The following is a 20,412-nucleotide window of genomic DNA, read 5'->3' on the forward strand; positions in this document are numbered from 1 at the left end:
ACACAGTTCGACCTCCAGGTGGCGCCGGCAGAAAGTCAGCAGCGTGGCAATATTAAAGGCAGTCAACAGGTCATTGACTGCATCACTGTGGTTCCACTTCTCTTTTTACTTTTTGTTCATTTTATTTGCATGCTAAATTGTGTGTGTGCTCATTTGCGTGTACTGCTATGTTGAAGCTTTACTGCTGCAACCTTTGCCTGCAGGTGCTGCTGCCTATGTGCGAGTTTACACTGCCAGCAAGGGATGACACAGCCGAGTTTGATGATTCCAGTGAGAACATCTTTGTGGATGACCCAAGGCAGGTGTCGTCTTACTGAACTGTTCCAGTCGAGGGCGTTCTGCATAGTCGTGGTGCCTACCAACTGCCAAAACCTGAAAGAGGGGGAAATGTCAGGAAATTCGGGGCTCGAAGAAAAAAAATGCAGGGAACAGAAGATATTTTGAGTGCAGTTTTTCTTGGTCAGGGAAATTCAGCTTTGGTCTTATAAGTACAGCAAGGTCGTATCATAATACCTTTGATGAGCACAGGGTATCAGATGCTTTTTGCTTTCTTTATCATAAAAACTGAGTTGACTTTTGTGGCCCCGTTTGCGGAAGGGTGCAGTCACAGTTGTCTTAGCAGAATTGCTACTACTCATCCAGGGCTGAAGAGGCTTCAACCGCATTTTGTTGAGCCCTGCCAGATGATTGCTTTGAGGTTCTTTCAAGCTGATAGACGTGTATCCATGATGAACAGTGAAATTTCAGCTCAGATCAAATCTGAATCATATTTAAAAGCTAAATATTTCCCATAGATTGCACCGGAAGAATTAATGTAAGGAAGTAGTTATTTTGCTATGTAATGTACCCACTCACATTTCCTTCTCAGTCGCACATTCATTAGCTCAGTGACTTCAGTTAATGTGGACCCAAACTCACTGGTGGCATAATAGATTACTTTGAGACAGTTTGAGGAAAGAGAGCACAGCATTTCACTTACTCATGAGCAGGCTGACCTGAATTGGAGTGCAAACCAAAAAGTCCCCGTGGTGCTGTGCACCTGCAGCTGAGAATAAGTGTAAAAAACTGTACTTGTTTGAGCATATCTTGCATTACGTGTGCATGCACTCAAAGGAGGTACACGCTGCACTCTAGTGCCAATGTTTACCTGTTTGGTTCATGTCCTAGTGTCTGCACAGAGCCACTGGTAGTGTTTGGTTGCTGCTATCTCATTTCAGGTTAGCTTGTCCATGACTGTGCATTTCGCTGGAAATATTATTTTGCATGATCTAGCACTTGCTTTCATATATGGTGCCATCCTAGAGCCAATTAGGGCAAATTCACTAAGTACAAAGTACAGTAAAACCTCGATAATTCGAACTTGGATACTTTGAAATCCTGGATAATCTGGAGAATTTTTGTGTTGCCATAATTTCTAATGTAAATTTGACCTGATAATGGGTTCGCCTTGAAGCCGTGAACCGAGAGGCTACGAGGACCATTACGTGCCTTCCACGCATCACACCGGTTATAGCTTTACAAGAGAATGCGCAGCTCAATATACCATTGATGAGCTGGTGCAGCAGCGCCATGAAGCGCGCATCCTTAAGGCCATTCTATTGCACTCCACGCATGCACTGAGGACTTATGCAACGTCACGCTCCATTCTTCAGTCGCCAACGCCAGGTCTTCCCCCATGGAAGTTTGTACAGCTCAGCGGCAACAAGCCAACAGATAATCGCCGGCCAACATCTGCTCATTCGGCATCGTTGCTTCACCAGAAATTTGAGGAACAAGATGCTTACCTGCCTGAAGGATCGATTGTTGTCTACGTAGACGCAAGCATACAAGACTGCAAATCAACAACAGCTTATCTACTGTCCGTGCAGACCTGCCCTGAATCAAACCTCTTGGTTTCAGCTTACGGAACCCCCTTCGTCTTTTTGTGCTCAGCTCGTTGCAGTTCAAGAGGCACTCTGCTCTGTGGCCGACTTAACTATGCTCCCTGCGGCCCGCGTTGTCATCCGCACTGACGCCCTTCAAGTTGCCCGGTTGCTACGACGTGTTAGCCGCTGTCCCACGATATGTCAGGACATCCACCGGCTCGCGGCACGCATCTCGCAGCCAGTACGTATTGAGTGGGACCCACGGGATCTGCTGACATATCAAAGCCAGGCAGATTTAGCGACCCGCCTTGCGAATACAAACTCATCACCGCCTAGGCTCCTTCATTTGGACAATTTTACCCTCCTTTCATCAAGAAAGGAACTCCTCCGGCGCCGCACACGTGCTCTCATCCCTCCGTCTGCGGTAACCCTCCCCCGCGGTCTTACCCGTGCAGAGGAGGTTGCGCTTAGGAGGATCCGGATCGGGGTTGCCCTCACACCAGCCATCACTCGGAAGTGGCCTCAGTACCAAGAATTGTTTCCTCGGCCAAGGTGTCCGATATGTAAACACGAGGACATTGAGGCCGACGTTCATCACTTACTGTGGGACTGCCCAGCTCTCAAGCCTACAAGGATCCGGCACCTGATGGTAGCAGGTCTTTCACCAAGCAACCCTGCTTCATACATTGCCTGGATGCAGGGACCGTACCATTGTTCTCTACTGGACTTCATCAAATCAGCTAACCTTTTTCCATTCATTTAATCTTTACTACATCATTCATCACACCTTCACCCATCATTGATGCCCTGGGGCAATAAATTTTGCTTAAAAAAAATGGAAGCAGTGCCGTGCACCAGCCCGGCTAATTCGAAGGTCTGAGGTGCTATGCGAGGATATCCAATCCCAATTTCGCCACAGACCGATGAAGTGACGGCCCCCCGGAGCTGTGAGGTGACTCTGCAGGGCGATGTCAGTTAGCAGTGCCGATGCTCAATGTGCGAACTGCCCCAGCCCCAGTACTCTCAGCACAGAAACCAATCTGGTACAGCTTGTGGACCGCTGAAGCATGCGCCTAAAGCGAAAATGATGTGCTTCACCGCAACGCAGGCGTTGATAAGAAAGTAATGTACCCTCAATTCTTTGTCAAGGCAAGCTGGACTGGAGGCAGTGGTGCGCGCTCGTCGCTCCTCTCCAGCCTGGCCATGGGTCAAGGCCACATCTAGTGGAGGTGGGAGCAGCTGGCATTGAAGCACCTCCCACCCCTAACAGTGTCAGTGTGTGTCCCGCGACACCACCAATTTTGCTATGTGCCCGTGACGAGTTGATTATGCACAATGCCGGCCTGCGCCAATTCTTCATCATCATCATCATCATCATCATCATTTATTGTCCCTTAAAGGCCCCTGTCGGGGTATTACATAAGGGGGGAGCGTATACAAGGTTGATGTGGAAAAACAAAGGTCACAAAAATATAACAGTGCAATATAGGAACATAAAGAGAAGCAAGGAACGCGAATAGTTAGAACGGTGCATGTAAAAAATGCCTTTAGGCCACAAGCACCACACACGTCGGCGAGAGGTTAGGGCAAAAAAAAAAAAACATGTCAACCCAGGTGATCTAACAACATCGCCTTAAACCTTGTCGCATCGTGCACATTTGTTAGTGAGTCGGGCAGAAGGTTCCATTCTTCAATTGCGGTCGGAAAGAAGGACTTGTTGAAAGCATTGGTGGAGCCATGAAGTCGTTGGACGCTATTTGAATTAAAAAGGCGGCGCGATGTACGAAAGGGAGGAGATATGAGGGAACCACGGAGATAGGGGAAATTGAAGTATAACTTATGGAACAAGCAAAGGCGCGCAACTTTTCGTCTGAGAGCTAAGGAAGTGAGGTCAAGTGATGATTTAATGGAACTTACGCTGGAATGAAAGTCGTATGTTGACGATATGAAGCGTGCTGCACGGTTCTGGACGGCTTCGAGCATGTTAATTAGGTAGGACTGATGAGGACTCCAGATCGCGGATGCATACTCCAGCCTACTGCGGACAAAAGTTTCATATGCTAGTTTACGTATGTTAGCGGGGGAAGAGGGAAGTGATCTTCTAATAAAACCAAGTGTACGTGAAGCGTCGGCCGTGATTTTTGTAATATGATCAACCCAAGTTAATTTGCTATTGATTGTGATGCCAAGGTAACGATAAGATTCAACTTGCAATAGGTCCTCAGAAAATAAAGAGTAAGGATAAGTTAAATTGGAGCGTTTCCGAGAAATTTGCATAAAACTGCACTTCCTAATGTTCAGTTCCATCATCCACAAAGAGCACCAATTTTCGATGAGCTTCAGATCGTTTTGGAGGGCAGCTTGATCGTCTTTAGTATTTATACGGCGGTAGATAAGGCAGTCATCTGCGAAAAGACGGATGGTGGATGAGATGTTGTGTTGGAGGTCGTTAATAAATATTAAGAAGAGAAGCGGACCCAACACAGACCCCTGTGGTACTCCGGAGGAGACGGAAGTAGAATTTGAAGGAAGTCCGCCTATTACGGTGAACTGAGAGCGAGCTGTGAGAAAATTGTGAATCCAGTCTAAAACAAGTGGGTGAAGGTGAAGACCTGAAAGTTTGAACATAAGACGTTGATGTGGGACACGGTCGAATGCTTTGGAAAAATCAAAATAGATGACATCGGTTTGGAACAAGGAATCAAGGTTTAAGTGAAGGTCCATGGTAAACTCAAATAACTGTGATTGACATGAATAGCCGTGACGAAAGCCATGCTGATTTTTGAAGAAAAAGGAGTTGGAATTGAGGTGGGATGCAATATGCGAGTATATAATATGCTCAAGAAATTTACATGGTATGCAAGTTAATGAAATAGGACGATAATTCGACGGGTCGCTCCGGCTGCCAGCCTTGAACACAGGAATGACTTTGTTAATTTTCCAGTCACTAGGTATGGAACTGTTCGCAAGAGATTGATCAAAGATTATTTTTAGAAAATGAGAAGATACATTTTTTGTAGCTTTTAATATTTTGGCAGTGAGGTTGTCAGGCCCGGCAGCACTGGATAACTTTAGTTTGTCTATCAGAGCACAAATGCCAGCAATAGTGATGTTGATAGGTGCCATCGCAGAAAAGTTTAAAAAATGTTTGTGTGATGTATTCCAGGCAGGTTCATGTGTGAAGACTGATGTAAAATAAGAGTTCATGACGTCAGATCGAAGTTCTGGAGGCACCTGTGAACCATCAGGATACAAAAGGGTAATGCAATGAGTGTTGCCTGATTTGGGTGATAACATCCGCCAGAATTTCTTTGGGTTTGTTAGTAGAATGCCATACAGATCATTGTGGAAAAACTTTCTTTTTGTACACCTTAGGAGACGCGTGTAATCCTGCAGGCACGAGAAATATTTTGTCCATTTATAAGCCAGTGCAGTTCTGTTAGCTTCACGAAAAAGACGCTTTTTCTTTTGAGAAAGCCTCCTTAAGGAGTTAGAGTACCAGGGCTTGTTGGAGTCACCGCGAATGCATATCAGCGGAACATAGGTTTCGACCAGATTTGAAAGTTTGTTTTTGAAAGTTAGCCAGTTTTCTTCGACAGACCTATTAGATGCAGACTGCTTGAAATGAAGAAAAAAGTTCTCAAGCTCCGAGTTGATACAGGCGAAGTCTCCCCTTTTATAATCGCGAATGAACTTAACAGAGCGCTGCCGTTGGGGAAACGGGAGTAATAAGCCGCGATTAGAGGGTTAGGTTGACTTTCCTTCAAAAGACGACCAATCTAAGTTCGGGGTCTACCTGTACACAGAGCTAACATATCTGTGGGGTCTGAGGTGATGAGCGTCAGGGTAGTACACACCCCGTGCCGGTGCCCGTTCCTGGCAGGATGCATGGGGCTACTTGTGCCAAAAAAAAGTCATCAATTTGTATGCAAATCAATTCCTCTGAAGAAATTTTAAATGCATGCCGTTTGTCTGGCTCGTTCGCAATGGCAGTTGCTTCCTCGGAAGAGCCGTAGGTAGCGCAGAGGCAAACTTCTGATTCCAGTTATCTCCAAGGCGTGTGGGTCACGCCGGAATTCGAAACTGCAGGACCATTTGCAGTTCAGTTTCCCGCCAGTCAGCCGTGCCGCACCTAAGTGTGGAGGCAAGGTGGAACGCCGCTTTTTCGCTCTTGATCTCCACTGGTTTCGGACTACTTTCCTTGGGATTTCATTCCTATGCGTTGCGCATTTGTTGCTTCGAGCTCACGTGTGCTGTGATGCCGTCCCGCGGGAAGCTACAAAACAAAATGCGGCGGCGGGATGACGCACATGGGGGTGGGCGGGGAAGGGGGTATATGTCGACTTATATTAGGAGTAAACTTTCTTTTTGGCCAGCAAGGGCTATGAGTTGGACAGTTGACTTTTGTGTGGCAGTATACGGTAATTGCATAGTTCATCCAGTAAATGTAGCGCGTTCCCGCAATGAAATTTTTTGCCTGGGTTAATTTTTTGAAGCGAAAGCTTCACTATGCTAGGTAAAGCAGATTTTGCTGTGCGTTGCCAGATTTTGCTGTGCTGTGCGTTACCATATGTGGTCCACAATGGTGTCCCACTACTTGACCAGTGACCTTTCTATTCGCCAGTAGAGGGCGGTAGAATAGGCCGCAGCATTTATTGGGTGACCAATCTCTCGCGAACAACCATTAATTTAACTGCCACCTGCCAGGGTGTCAGGGTGGGCACGCTGCCTATCCAGTGTGCGGAATTCACTCAACGTTACAGACGCCAAGTTGCATCTACTTGCCTGATACACCACAGTTTTTGCTCTTTAAAATGGTTCAGCCGTAGTTAAATGATGGCGAATTTTTTTCTGTGGTCGGTTAATTAAAAATTCCGGCTACTTCAAATGTTTGTTGCAGTCCCAGTGACTTCCAGTTAACGAGGTTTTACTGTATACCCATACATTGCAAATTGTTACAGGTGCCTGCATTGCTAGGTGTATGTACTATTAGCAACAGATGAAATGCAAACAAGGCAATTGAAAGACGAACAGCAAAATGAGAAGATTTATTTATTTGTTTAAAAATACTGCGGTCTTGAAAAACAAGGCCATTGCAGGTGGGTACATAAATTTTTATTACACCAAAAGACAAAAGGAAAAAAATGCAGCAGACAAGGCGTCACCAGCAGCGAAATTACTACTTCACACTGTATCGTTATCACAACATTGGAATACATACACTATATTCATCGAGCCAAACATATAACGGGTTATAATCAAGCACTTTGAATAAAATAGCACAAATTATAGCCAAGGGAAGCTCAATACTAACACAAGCTAATTTCGCTTTGAAGGCGCGAAGACTCCTTCAAAAGTATTACTTAACCTGCTTCATGGAATCGCAGCGCTGGCAGACAAGGACACAGAGAGGACACACACACACTTGCACTGACCTCTCCGTGCATCCCCTCTGTGTCCTTGTCTGCCAGCGCTGCGATTCCATGATGTTCGACAACTATCAACTAGCCCAGCAACATACCCTGCATAAGTTCAACCTCCTTGTACTTCGTCTCCAGGAGCTGAGTCTGTGTTGTCATTTTAGTCCTCTTGTTCATGTTTCATATGTTGCTACACAGACATGCCATGGTTGACTGACCTCTGCATAATGTAGCGCTCATGGCTAAGGCTTCTAGTTTCCTGAAATTCCACCAAAAATTCACGGATTTAAGCATTCTTTGAGGAATTATGTGTAGCAGCCACATTCTCCTTCTTGATACTGTTGTTGTTATGGAAGTGACAGTTTGATAAAAAATGACTAATTTACCTTAGTGGCACAAACCTATTGGAAAGGGGAGTTTGAAAACTCTGGATCTTAAACTGTTCAGGCCAACTGTAGCCGTTGGCACGCTAAAATATGGAGCAGCAGATAAATCTACATTACTCAGGAGGCAACACTTCAGATGCATGCGCCACAATCGAGCGGCGAAGCCTACGCTCCGATACTTAAGCTGTGACCCGATCTGGCATTTCACTGTCGAACATCGACGTTTTTGTGCGCGGCTTGCTGCGGAAGATAGCATCGCTATCTCGTCAAGAACGACAGCGGACACGCCCATCGGAACGCACACAGCCTGCCGTGCCACCACTACTTCGGTGTTTCGAGCTGCGCAGTCCTGCGCCAGTTTGCTTTTGTTGGCTTTCCCTACTCTTCCAGTGCCTCCTCTTTCTCAGTGACCTGTATCCACAGGCACCTTCTCCCTTGCACTTGCATGCTGCACACTTGGCCGCATTATCATTAGAGAGCTGTTTTCTCCCTGCAGCTCTCAAGCTGGGTGAAAAAGGGTGCTTTAGTTACCCTGAAATACTTGAAAAAATAAATTTATACTATATTCCTATCTTGGCTTCGAATGGAACACAAGGTCCATTTTGAAGCATCTCTCCTGTGGAATTTTGCCGTTTCATTGTTCTCAGTTTATGGACTGTAAAATTTTCTGCTGCAGAAAGTTGGGGTCTCACTCAAGATTATGCAACAGAAAATTCTAGCGCCAATGACTTATAATATGCCACTTGTGGGAGTGCCCATTCTTTGTACCCAAGGTCTTGTACAACTTTTCAGGGAAGGAAAGAATTCATGCAGTTGAAAGTAAACGAAAAGCATCGCACATATAGTGGGGCACCATCAAGTGCCGACAGGATGCTATAGTCGGATACAACTTAAGAATCGAGCGGCTTTTCCCCGTCGAAGCAGCACCCCCTCCGAGACAGCGGCATTGACCGATTCTTATGACCCTGCTAGCGCCACAATGCAGGGAGCGGGGCCACAATGGAGAGAGGGGTCTATCCCTGACCACACAGGGAAGGGATTATCCCTTTTCATCTACCACTCTCTGATTTGTCACACTAGCAGGGTCATGAGAATCTGCCAACACCATTGGCTAGAAGGGGCTCCTTTGACAATGAAAAGCTGCTGCGGTGTTGAGTTGTATCCGACCATAGCACAACCTGGCTGCTCTGACCTCATCCAGGAAGTGGTGCTCCCAAAGAAATTTTCTTGGCAATGAGATTACAGTGTGAAAAATCTGCAGTTCTGTTAGAAGCATGCCCTAAATAATGAATGTTAGAATGACAATTTCCTTTGAGTGGAAATCAATTGCTGCCAGGGACTGCATTGAATTGTAGAAGCGTAGCTTGTTGGGCTAGTTTCTACCTGGGACTGCATTCAGTTGCACAGGGAGAGCCCATATTTTTGTTCTGTAGCTTTGGCGTCGTTGCTAACAAAAGTTGTTGCCAAGTATAGGCGAAGTGACTAGGGTCAGGTGTTGAATGTTCACTGGAAGGTTTGGGGAAATGTGCTTCTGTGTGCTTTCTTGTTCTTGCTTTGCTCTTGGGGGGAAAAAAAAGAAAACTTCATGGAGTATTTAATAATGCAATATCTAGGTAACAAGATTCTCTCCAGCTGTGTTTCATTTCTGAAGCACAGTAAGCTTCTAATTATAAATTTTTTGCTTGGGGATTTTTTAAATTTTATTTCCTACAGTTTGTTTGAATAAATAGAAAAAAGCCTGGTAGAGCATTTAGTTTGATGACCTTACCACAGAAAGACTTGTCTAAAAATTTCAGGGTTTGTGCAGTCATACTTTTGAAAATGTGCTTTGAAAATATGAGCGGAATCAACAATCCCATGCTTTGATGGCTGACAGTAGTCTGCAGGTTAACTGTAGTCCACAAGATTTTCCATTCAATTTAATCCAAGTACCAGCTGAAATGATCTATACACTAGTCAGTTTAACTTTTATGCCAATCACTCTATTTAATGCAAGTGCTATCAATTTAATCTGAGCAATAGCTTATCAAGTTAAATTTTTGGTACTTGTACCGAATAAGGTGGTGCCCAGATTAGGTTAAACAGAGAAACCTTTTGTAGGTGTCGGGTGCTCATTTGGTATTGGTAAGCTTACAAATTGTCTGCCCTGACAGCGTGCTTAAAGGCCGGAATATATGGAGCATTTTTTAAGGGGGCAGGTCAATGATTTTCACTGACGGCGAGCGCTTGATGTCCAGTGTCGAGAAAAACACCTTCCGCCGCTGATCTGGACCCGCTAGGTATTTGGCACGCCATGTCCGGCGAGACTGTAAGCAGCGGCTGATGTGGCCAATAGCAGTGCAGAAAGCCCGCCTTTTCGATTTGACTGCTCGCGCCTGTTGACATGGCTGATGAGCTGTGCAGTGATTATGAAAATAAATGCTTTATCAAGCATGAAATGTCACTTTTTTGAGAGAACACAATGTAATCTTGGACCGAAATGCCTGTGTTTCCTCCCTAATGCGCAAAGTGTCAAAGAAAACTGTGCCGCTGGTATCCGTGGCTTGGCGAACTTCCCAAGGTACATGACTTCATGTATTCGAGAGCGTAAATTGATATAGATAACTATTCACATGTGCTAAAGTTAGTGCAGTGGTGCTGAAATGAACACTTTCGTGATTTTATTAAAAGGGTAAGTGTTGCTCCTCTCAATGGCATTTGCCACTTGCTGATCATGCTTGCTTTTTTGTGTCGAGGGATACATGGCTGCACGCTGCCACTTCTTCACTGCATGTACCGTATAAATGTGTGTAAGGGCCGCACCCTGTTTTCCCGTAGGAAATATTAAAATAAAAAAGATCCATGTAAGGTCTGCACCCCGAAAATTGGCCCTCGAAACTGGAAAAACAAGTGCGGCCCTTACATGCGTATAGGCTGTATCTGCAGCCGGGCGTCATGCTGCCGCAACGTTTTCTGTCGCGAACTTCGTCGAAAAAAATGTCGCATGTATCCCAGCCTTAGTGCAGCAGACATATGTAGTTTGGTAACTAAATAGTCTGCTTTATGCTTACAATTTCTTTTTGTCTTTTCTTGTTGCAGTGTGGTGACATTCCGCAAAGCCAACAGTTTAGGCTTCTACATTCGAGTCATTCCATCTGAGGAGGAGGCTGTAATTGTGAGTCGCGTAGTGCTTCGTTTATTTGAAAATTACTCTTTTTGTCTCAAGTCTGAATGCGACAGGTCACTGTGATGGATTTTTTTCTGCAGTTTTTTGGACTTTGGTCTTGAATAAACTGTTACAGTAAAAGCTCGTTAATTCGAATTCCACGGGGCCGCCAGGCCAGTTCGAATTAACCAAAATTCGAACTAATGAAAGTGAGCAAAAATGGACGCGTTTGATGCCCGGAGGGCACGAAAAACATTTATTTAGCAAAACAATCTGTTATCATTTTCTGCTTCTTCTCTGCGCTTCTCATTTCCTTCACCCACGTGATCACAGCGGTCTCAATTTCCAGATACTTGGCTAATCGGAGCCTTTTTCTGTTGCTGGCGAAATCTTCGGCTTCGTAGGCATCCTCGATGGCCTTCCTATTTCGGACGTAGGTCGACAACGTGCTTGGTGGAATCCCGTGCTTTTTCGCAATTTCCACTTTGCTGGCCTTCCGTTCGTCCACCTCGCGTAAGATAACCACTTTCTCCTTCACCGTCTTGGCGCAGTATTTCCCACGCGAACACTTCTCGCGGACACAAGCTCACAGCAAGTGGCATGCAAAACGAGGGCTAAAACACTAAAACGTCGTTCCTCGAAGCAGTTGCGGCAGGAAAGACTGGCTAGTACTTGTTCCAGCACCCTAGCGGCGCCCCGATGGTTGTGCCATCTATCGTTCTGCCGTGAAAGCTTCCAATGATGGTTTTCAACAGCGGCGCTTGGCGGCGCGCAGTTTGAATTATGGGTGGCGGCGCCAATTTTTGAGTGAATTAATGAGCTGTTATGCGCATAGACTATGCACTGCGGACCGGACCACGATGACTATTTCGAATTATCCAAAATTTCGAATTAACGAGTCGTGAATTAACGAGCTTTCACTGTACTTGCTAATTTCTAGCCTCCTTGTGAGTACCATAATGAAATATGGGTGGACTTTTTTAATTTGTGAAATTGGGCCTTGAATCCGATGTGTAACGGTGACTGAACAAGGCTGGCATGTAATTTTGCTCAAATCCTGGCTGCGGTGGCTGCCTAGTGGTGTCGAAATGCATCTGCAGTGTGATGTCAAGAACTGCAGGTGGTCGAAATTACCGTAAAAACCGGCATATAATGTGGACCCGCATATAATACAATTTAGGAGTAGCAAAATACCAAAAAAGAAGTTTCCATTTGCATGTAATGTGAGTGAGGAAAGCTCACCGGAAGAATTTAGTCAAACCTCATTACAACAAACACGGATATTACGAATTATTGGTAATATTGAACTGTTTGCAAGTATAATGTCACGTGCTGCGCATGGGCTCTGAGGAATAAAGAAGACGTGCGGCGGCTGGAAGTAGAAGAGGAAGTAGAAGAGAAAGTCAAGTATTCTGCCGCCGGCGCACCAGGCTCCTCTCGACCTGCCTTGTAAATATTATTTGTAAATAGAACCTGTAACAGTACCCACGCCGATGCCGCTGGCGTCAGTGTGGAGTTCAGTCGGTGCTGTCGGGCAGAAATGACGCAATATTGGCTGCGAGGTGAGGAGAAACTTGAGCTGCCGAAACGCGGAGTCGCATTCGGGAGTCCAGTGGAAAGGGGTGTCTTTCTGCAGGAGACTTGTAAGCGGGTAGGCTAAATCAGAAAACTTGGGAACGAAACGCCGAAAATATGAGCAAAGTCCTAGGAAACTCCTGAGCTCTTTCACTGATTTGGGTTCTTTGACACTGCTTACAGCTTCAACCTTCTGCGGGTCGGGTCTTAGGCCATCCTTGTCAACGAGATGACCAAGCACAGTAATTTGGCGTTCACCGAAGCGACACTTCTTCGAGTTCAGCACGAGGCCCGCTCTCTCTATGCAGTCTAGGACAATGGCTAAGCGGCTGTTATGTTCGGCGAAGGTCCTACCAAAAATAACAACATCGTCCAGATAACACATGCAAACTTGCCACTTCAGGCCACGTAAAAGCGTATCCATAAATCGTTCAAAAGTGGCAGGAGCGTTGCAAAGGCCGAAAGGCATAACAATAAATTCATACAACCCGTCAGGTGTCACGAATGCTGTCTTCCCTTTGTCTTGCGGGTGCATCGGGATCTGCCAGTACCCGGACCGTAGATCCACCGAGGAAAAGTAGGAGGCTGAGTGGAGGCAGTCAATGGCATCATCAACGCGCGGGAGCGGGTAAACATCCTTCTTTGTGACAGTGTTAAGCCGGCGGTAGTCGACACAAAATTGCCAAGTGCCATCTTTCTTTTTGACAAGGATCACTGGAGCAGCCCACGGGCTTGAAGATTCCTGAATGATGCCGCGGTGCAACATGTCACGGACTTGTTCATCGATTATCTGACGTTCGGAAGGCGAGACGCGGTATGGCTTCTGGCGAATCGGCTGTGCAGATCCAGTATTGATCATGTGATGGGTACGGGAAGCTGGAATCGGCGGTGGTTGGTCGCGACCAAAATCAAACACGTCCGCATGCTTCATAAGAACGGCCACTAGTACCTGGCGGTCGCTAGTGGGTAGGGATTTGTTAACCATGGCTAGGAATTAAGAGTCGCTCAGAGCGCGGCGTCTAGTTGGACGAGACACGTTGTCAGTGATCACGGCAACTGGTATAGAAAAACGTTCTTCAAAGCCAGCAAGTTTTAGACCACATGGCAATACTGCAGGTTCGTTGGAATGATTGACAGTCCAAAGAGTGGCATGGCCCTTGGTCACATGGACGACGCTGCGGGGTACTAGCACACTTTTCTTTGCACAGTTAAGGGAACAATGTTCCACCACAGCATCGAAGGCATCAGAAATCGTGCTCGAAGACATAACGGGAACGAATATGGCAGACATTGCTGGAACGACGGTATCTTCAGAGACAGAAAACACTTGGGCAACCACTGGCGAGTCTTCTATGAGAGCTGACCGAAGGCCAGGACTTAACGATATGCCACCACTGCGGAAGTCGAGAGTAGCGCCGCGCTGGTGCAAAAAGTCAATACCGAGGATGATGTCATGCGTAGAACGAGGGAGCACCGTGAATTCAGTTCGGAACATGTGGCCAGCGATCACTACATTCACAAAACAAATACCAATCGGAACCAATGATTCTCCCCCTACACCCCGGAATATAACAGCACGATCCCAAGCGAACATTATTTTACGACCCAGACGGTTCTTGAAAGTTGAACTCATCACTGACACCGTGGCACCAGTGTCCACTAAGGCCATGACGCAAATACCGTCCACTAAAACTTCAAGGCGGTTCCTTAACATAACAATGGGCAGAGGAATTGGCACTATCGATGATCCGGCGACCGCACCTCCATCGGCCGCACACGCTAGTTTCCCGGGGACGGTGGGGAACGACGTTGGGGGGAAGGCGAGCGGCGAGAGCGGTGCGGAGGTGGAGTCAGACTTCGGTCAGAGGCAGGGGAGTCGTTCCGTGGTGGCGCGTAAATGGATGGGCGCTGAGACGATGTGAAGACACGGTCATGAACAGGCGCATTGAAACTCAGGCGAGGGTTCGACCATTGGCGCTGGGAGCGGGAAAACTGGCCCCGGCGACGGCAGAATCTAGAGATGTGACCGATCATACCACAGCGGTAACAAAGTGGTGGGTCGGGGGGGCACTCGGGATAAAACTCCTCGTAGCCAGTGTCGAAACGACCATCGTACTCCGGCTGCCGCAGGTGGCGTTGCGGATGAGCTGGCGCCCTGGGGCCGGGGCGGGTGATCCGGGGAGCGTCGCTGTAATCAATGCGAGTAGCACTGGTAGGGGCCTGGGCAGACATGTTGTTAACCATGGCCTGGGAGGAGCGGTAGGCGGGAGCCGGCTGCAGAGAACAGCTCCCATACGGGACCTCACTGCGGCGCGCAAGATCTTGATGCCGGGAGAGTTCGTCACGCACGATTTGACGAATGACGTCAGGGAGAGTTGCCGCATTCACAGGCTCGTGGAAATCCACGCTGGCGACGGTGGTGACGTTAGGCAGGCGACCGAACTTGGGAGTAATTCGACGCAGTTTTAGAGCTTCAAAGGTGCGGCAATGCTTGATGATATCCGAGGCCGAGTCTAAATTTTCTTTACTAATAAGAAAGCTGTAGACGTCATCTGCGATGCCCTTGAGGAGATGACCAACGCGATCTTCGTCGGACATACTGGGATTAACGACGTTGCACAGCTTCAAGACCTCTTCTATGTAAGTCGTGCAGGTCTCGCCAGGCACTTGCGCTCTCTGAAGCAAAGACTGCTCAGCGCATTTTCGTTTGGCAACAGTATCCCCGAAGCAGCTGCGGAGCTCTTCCATGAAGCGGTCCCAACTTGTTATTGATGCCTCATGGTTTTCGAACCAAGTTAGCGCGGTGCCATCGAGAAAGAAGACGACATTGGCCAGCTGAAGAGTGGCATCCCAGCCGTTGTATTTGCTCACCCGCTTGTAATTGATGAGCCAATCATCCACGTCTTCGCCAGCCTTCCCGGAAAACGTCCGCGGCTCACCGTAGTGCTGCCAAGCGGGCGTTGCGGCGCCGGTCGGACGTGCGTCGGCTTCCTTGAGCATTTGCACGGGCAACGGTGGCAATCCGGCGATTCGTCGGCTACAGCGGTTGCGAGAGGGATCCGTGGCGATCAATCCAGCACCTCCACCACACTGTTACAGGTTCTATTTACAAATAATATTTACAAGGCAGGTCGAGAGGAGCCTGGTGCGCCGGCGGCAGAATACTTGACTTTCTCTTCTACTTCCTCTTCTACTTCCAGCCGCCGCACGTCTTCTTTATTCCTCAGAGCCCATGCGCAGCACGTGACAATATTAACAAACGCATGCATTTTTTACTCAGTTCATCACGTGCGGTTTGCCATAAAGCAGATATATTGAACTGTTGAGCGCCAAGCTGTGGCCGGTCAGATGGCAGGTGACAGGCTTTGCCTCACTGTAATGGTGACTGGTGGTAGAGTGGCAAGCGTTCGCTCCCGTGGTTCACGCTTTATCTCATTTTGCCAACAGCTCCACGGAAGACATAGCGTCAAGAAAAGGTGGTAGCCGAGCAATCAGCACCCGTTTGCGTCTCCCACGCCTGTCGGTAGTACCCTGGAACCAGCAAGATGATCGTTTGTAGCTTTCCAGCAGCCATTCTCTGCTCATGTTGACTATCACGGATTGGAGGGGGTGAAAATGGCGATCGCTTTCGTCCTGGTGTCCGATTCTTTACATGATACTACTGTAATGCGAGGAAGCCACCTTAGGTGACGTTTGATCTACCGCCGCCGCGTGCTGCGGTGCTGTGTGGTGATGCCAACTTAACTAGCACAACTTAACCGCAATCGCTGCAAGCGGTTTCAAAACAGTGGTAAAACTATGAAAAAAGTCTCTCCCAATTGCCATTTTTGGTGAAATTTTCTAATAAGAATTTCGGCTCTATTGAGCTATTTTACGATTTTTGTAGTGAGAGCTACACTACGCCGGCTCTTCGAGACTTCAGCGTGGCGCCCCTTGAGCTCCGTGGCGCCGCCGGTTGGTCACGTGGTGCGGAACAGCACGCGACCGCGCGCCGGCAAAACCGAGCTGCAACAACTGTGCGCATGCGCCATGTCGAGTGGAGAGGGGGAGAGGTGTCGCAGCTGTATAAGTAGGTGGCTCAGCGGAGCCGCTGGGGCAAAGATGGAGAGTGGAGGAGAGGACGAGTTGAGCTCGGCGGCTCTGAAAGAAGCCAGGGCTCGTCGTTGGAACGAAGCCAAGAGGAGGCGGCGAGCCGAGGAGACAGTGGAAAAGCATGCGATATGCCTTGATAAACGGCGTAAGAACGGCGCGGGCCAGAGGGCACGCCTAGCCGCCAATAGTAAAACCACATCCAGGGACGAAGATGAAGAAGGAATGCCCAGCTCCCGCATCACTCCAGGTTTAACCAGAGCTAAACCACAGCCAATTTTTTACCAGTTCACTGTAATGAGGTTTCACTGTATTTGCACTGCATTTCACGCTTGGCTTGATAACTCGATGGTCCCCGCAGAGGGGCGCCTGCAGCTTGCAGGCGTTGGTGAGTGGCGACACCACGGGTTCCCGGGCATCCGCAGGGACATCCCCCCCATGGGGATGATGGTGAACAGTGCATCACCACGGAGCCGAGCACCCACGCCTAGCCGTGCGTGGCATCGCCGTGTGCGGGGAAAAGGGGATCCTGGTGGTTGAGTTGATGCCGAGCGTTTGGACCTTTAAGGCCCCTCAGCGGAGGCAATGCACCACTTTGGCCCCAGCTTCCTGTAGACGGCACCTCCGGCCTGACCTGACCGGGGGAAATCGGCAGTCGCCTTTTCCTGTCCTCCCCTCCGTCTTTCACTTTCCTATCATCTGTGTTACAACTTTCCTGTCTCCTCCTCTCTTCTCGTTTTTTCTTACGTATTTCATAGGCGGCTAGGGTTAACCTTGTGTGGCGAACCACCCTGAGTTTCGTCAGATCTGGTTATAGTTGAGGTGTATAGCTGGCGTGGGCAGGACTTGTTTGCAAGCTCCTGTCCTGCCCCCTAGTTGAGCTCCATGGTGGGTGGCTAGCACTGTGACCGAACTACAAAGATATTTGATGGCTCATTTCTTACTTTCCGCTGATCGTCCTCCAAAAAGATGGCGCACCGAAGTGACTGCGCAATTCTTTGGCAGCAAGACGAATTTCCCACGCTACCACGTAGTACATAGCGAAGACCCTGAAAAAACCACTCGACTTGTGTCACGCTTCCTTGTTTTAAGAACCCTAACTGACGCCATAAGGCAAGGTTACAAAATCAAAAAGTTAGCTAGTGGAGACCTGCTTCTGGAAATTCTGTTACAAGCATCAATACGAGAAACCCTCAGATGTTACATCATTCGGAGAACTTCCTCTAACAATCAATCCACACAGATCACTCAACACTGTTCGTGGAATAATTTCCGATGATGACCTGAAATACCTAACCGAGACTGAACTACTGGAAGGATTGAAAGACCAGAATGTTACCAATGTCTATAGGATCAAAATAAGGCGTGACAACATGGAAACACCAATGAAACACATTGTCCTCACCTTTGCATCTAGTATAGTTCCCGATTCAGTGGAAGTAGGTTATACAAAGCTAAAGCTCAGACCATACATACCCAATCCACGCCGATGCTACAAATGCCAGAGGTACGGCCACGGCTCGCAGAGCTGCCGGGGCAAACAGACCTGCGCCAAATGTGCTTCCCAAGACCATTCCGCTGAAAACTGCAATGTTGAACCCCACCTTTGCGTAAACTGTGAGGGCAGTCATCCGGCTTACTCACGGTCATGCCCAGCCTGGAAAAAAGAAAAGGAAATAGTAACACTAACAGTCAAAGAAAAGATATCATTCAGAGAAGCGTGGAAACGACTCTCGTTGGGATAAAACTCAACCTATTCTGCTGTGGTGCAACAGGGCACAGCATCACAGCGGCCTTCGGCACCTGCACAGCTCACACACAGTGAGCCTGCAGTAGGGCCATCCGTGCCCCTGGTGGCAGCAGCTAGTTCTGCGCCACCATCCACAAAACTGGCCGCGCGGACCTTCAGGTCAGCCGGCCCCAAGGGCCCTCCCCATACGGAGAGCCCAAAACGAAGACAACTGTGCGTTCAGCACGTTCGTCCAGTGTATCGGAGGATACAAAGGACGAACGTCAGGCATCAAAAAAGGGCATGGATCTCCATGTGCCTGGTACTAGCTTGCTCCGCCTATCGCGCCAACACGCTTGATCAGATAATTCCACGTTGTACAGCTCATGCTCGTGGGAAACACGCAGTCCTCCGAGTGTTGTAAACCGGTGTGCCGCTTCTGGCACGTGTGTGGGACTGCAGCGATATCTGGCATGCACTAAAGTTGCATGTACAGATGGGTGTCGCACTTGCTTCTGCTCTTGTCTCGCACCACGACCATGCGCAGCCCAGCTTCAGCATATGCATGTGCACGCAGGCATTTGACATGTGCGCCGAGGAATTGTACTTGGGGTTTGGGCTTTAATGATTGATGTAGTCAGGTGTGCAATCTTCCGAGAGTCCCTTATAATTAATAATGTTGAGTGCATTCGATATAGAGCATTTCTTGAAACCGTGACCAATGCGGTCCTCGGGAATGCCGGCCGAAGTGTCCGTGATCCAACTGCACAGCACGGCGGAGAGGCCAATTTAGCTGTCAGGAGACAGTAACTTAGCCTTTCCCTACCTCATGCAGTCCATGCTGCAGCACTTGACACAGTGCCGATGCTTTCAGCAACTACGATTACTACTTTCCTTTTAAAAGCAGCCGAGTACTGCTTTCCCAGTCCCCGCATCGTGCAAGGTGCGATCGTCTGCTTCTGATATAAGTAGGGTTTGTGAAGTCATCATAGTGAGGTGATGATTAAATTAAAATCATTGAAAAAGTTTACTGATACCACCGCTAGAGAGCGCCTTCCTCTTGGCTGGAAGCCTGATGGTGAATAGTAACGTGACCGGAACTCCAAATTTGGGCTGAATAGTGTTTGGCTCCACATATTATACAAGGTGGTAATTTTACACGCTAAATTCTGGGAAAAAAAAACCTTTTATTTAACGCGGGCTGTTTCGACCCAAAGTCTGACTCGCAGCAGCCTCGAAATCTGCGGCACACTTTTTTTTCTTTTTGAGTACCGGGTATTGTTAAATACATAATACACTAAAAATGTATTTTCTATACTGATACTATTTTCTATACTGATTCTCTGATAAGACCGATATACAAAATGTATGAAAAGATAGAATTAGCTATGTTAGTTAACAAATGAATGAAATAACGGGACAGTGTAGCACCTTAATTTATTGTTAAGCTTTCTGCATTTTCGGTGCATTCTCCTTGTCGTGTATGTTTCTCTTGGGCATATTGCTGTGTAAGAAAGTTTTGGAGGTCCTGTAGGAGCTGTGATCTGCCTCTTCTTTTTTTTCCATGACCCTTTGCCTTGCTATATTTTTTCCATAGGTGGCCTTCCGGCTCAAGCATGATTTCACCAACATGGTGGTGCAACTGCAGGCTGACCATCGGGAACCTCAGGTTGTTTGGATGACACACACTGTGGTAGTCAACCTTGGTACACGCTCCTACAGACCACCCTCCTAGGAATCCGTCGGCCCATCATTGTGTGCTCCTTTTTTCTCTCTCTCTCTAGGCTTCTTTCTAACTGCACTGAACTGTTTCACAGCGTTTGAAATCACGCTGCCTTGGGCTGCCAAAAGGAGCTTCCACAGTTTTGTTGCTCTGTAGGACACTAAGTCTATGATGTCAGCTCTCAGCAATTGAGAAAGGCTTAGAGCAGTCTTTGGCTAATGGCAAACTTGAAAGGTGTGCTTGCTGCTACAATGCATAGTATTGCAAGTTAAGGTCATGCAGTCTCATGCAACTTACATACAGCTCACAGCCTTCAATTAGCAGGCGTCAGGGGTTTGTTTCATATGTGCTAGCATAAGTCATTGCTGAGCCACCTGGCAAATGTTTGTACTTTGGGGCAGAGAGTGCATTGTTTCCTTTGTTGACATGTGTTCTCACATTGTTTTGCCTGGTTCGGAGTGCATTGTGCCTGTATGTTTG

At 47.7% G+C, this 20,412-nt stretch overlaps 1 protein-coding gene across 1 annotated transcript; it reads left to right on the forward strand.

Moving 5' to 3' along the window:
• The first annotated feature begins 207 nt into the window (after window positions 1–207).
• LOC144115744 (dynactin subunit 4-like) lies at window positions 208–20,100 on the forward strand. Its single transcript, XM_077650233.1, has 3 exons — window positions 208–298; window positions 10,750–10,825; window positions 19,807–20,100. Exons 1-3 carry the CDS (start codon window positions 216–218, stop codon window positions 19,942–19,944), a joined length of 297 nt encoding a protein of 98 aa, XP_077506359.1. The 5' UTR covers window positions 208–215; the 3' UTR covers window positions 19,945–20,100.
• The last annotated feature ends 312 nt before the right edge of the window (window positions 20,101–20,412 follow it).

This window comes from Amblyomma americanum, chromosome 1, assembly GCF_052857255.1.
Source record: "Amblyomma americanum isolate KBUSLIRL-KWMA chromosome 1, ASM5285725v1, whole genome shotgun sequence".
In the NCBI taxonomy this organism is placed as follows: domain Eukaryota; kingdom Metazoa; phylum Arthropoda; class Arachnida; order Ixodida; family Ixodidae; genus Amblyomma; species Amblyomma americanum.

Bases quoted from the DNA above. Each gene is read 5' to 3' on its own strand.
- LOC144115744 (XM_077650233.1), top strand. From the start codon at position 216: ATGTGCGAGTTTACACTGCCAGCAAGGGATGACACAGCCGAGTTTGAT. The intron at 299-10,749 runs GCAGGTGTCGTC...TTCTTGTTGCAG, and splicing joins ATCTTTGTGGATGACCCAAG to TGTGGTGACATTCCGCAAAG. The intron at 10,826-19,806 runs GTGAGTCGCGTA...TTTTTTCCATAG, and splicing joins CTGAGGAGGAGGCTGTAATT to GTGGCCTTCCGGCTCAAGCA.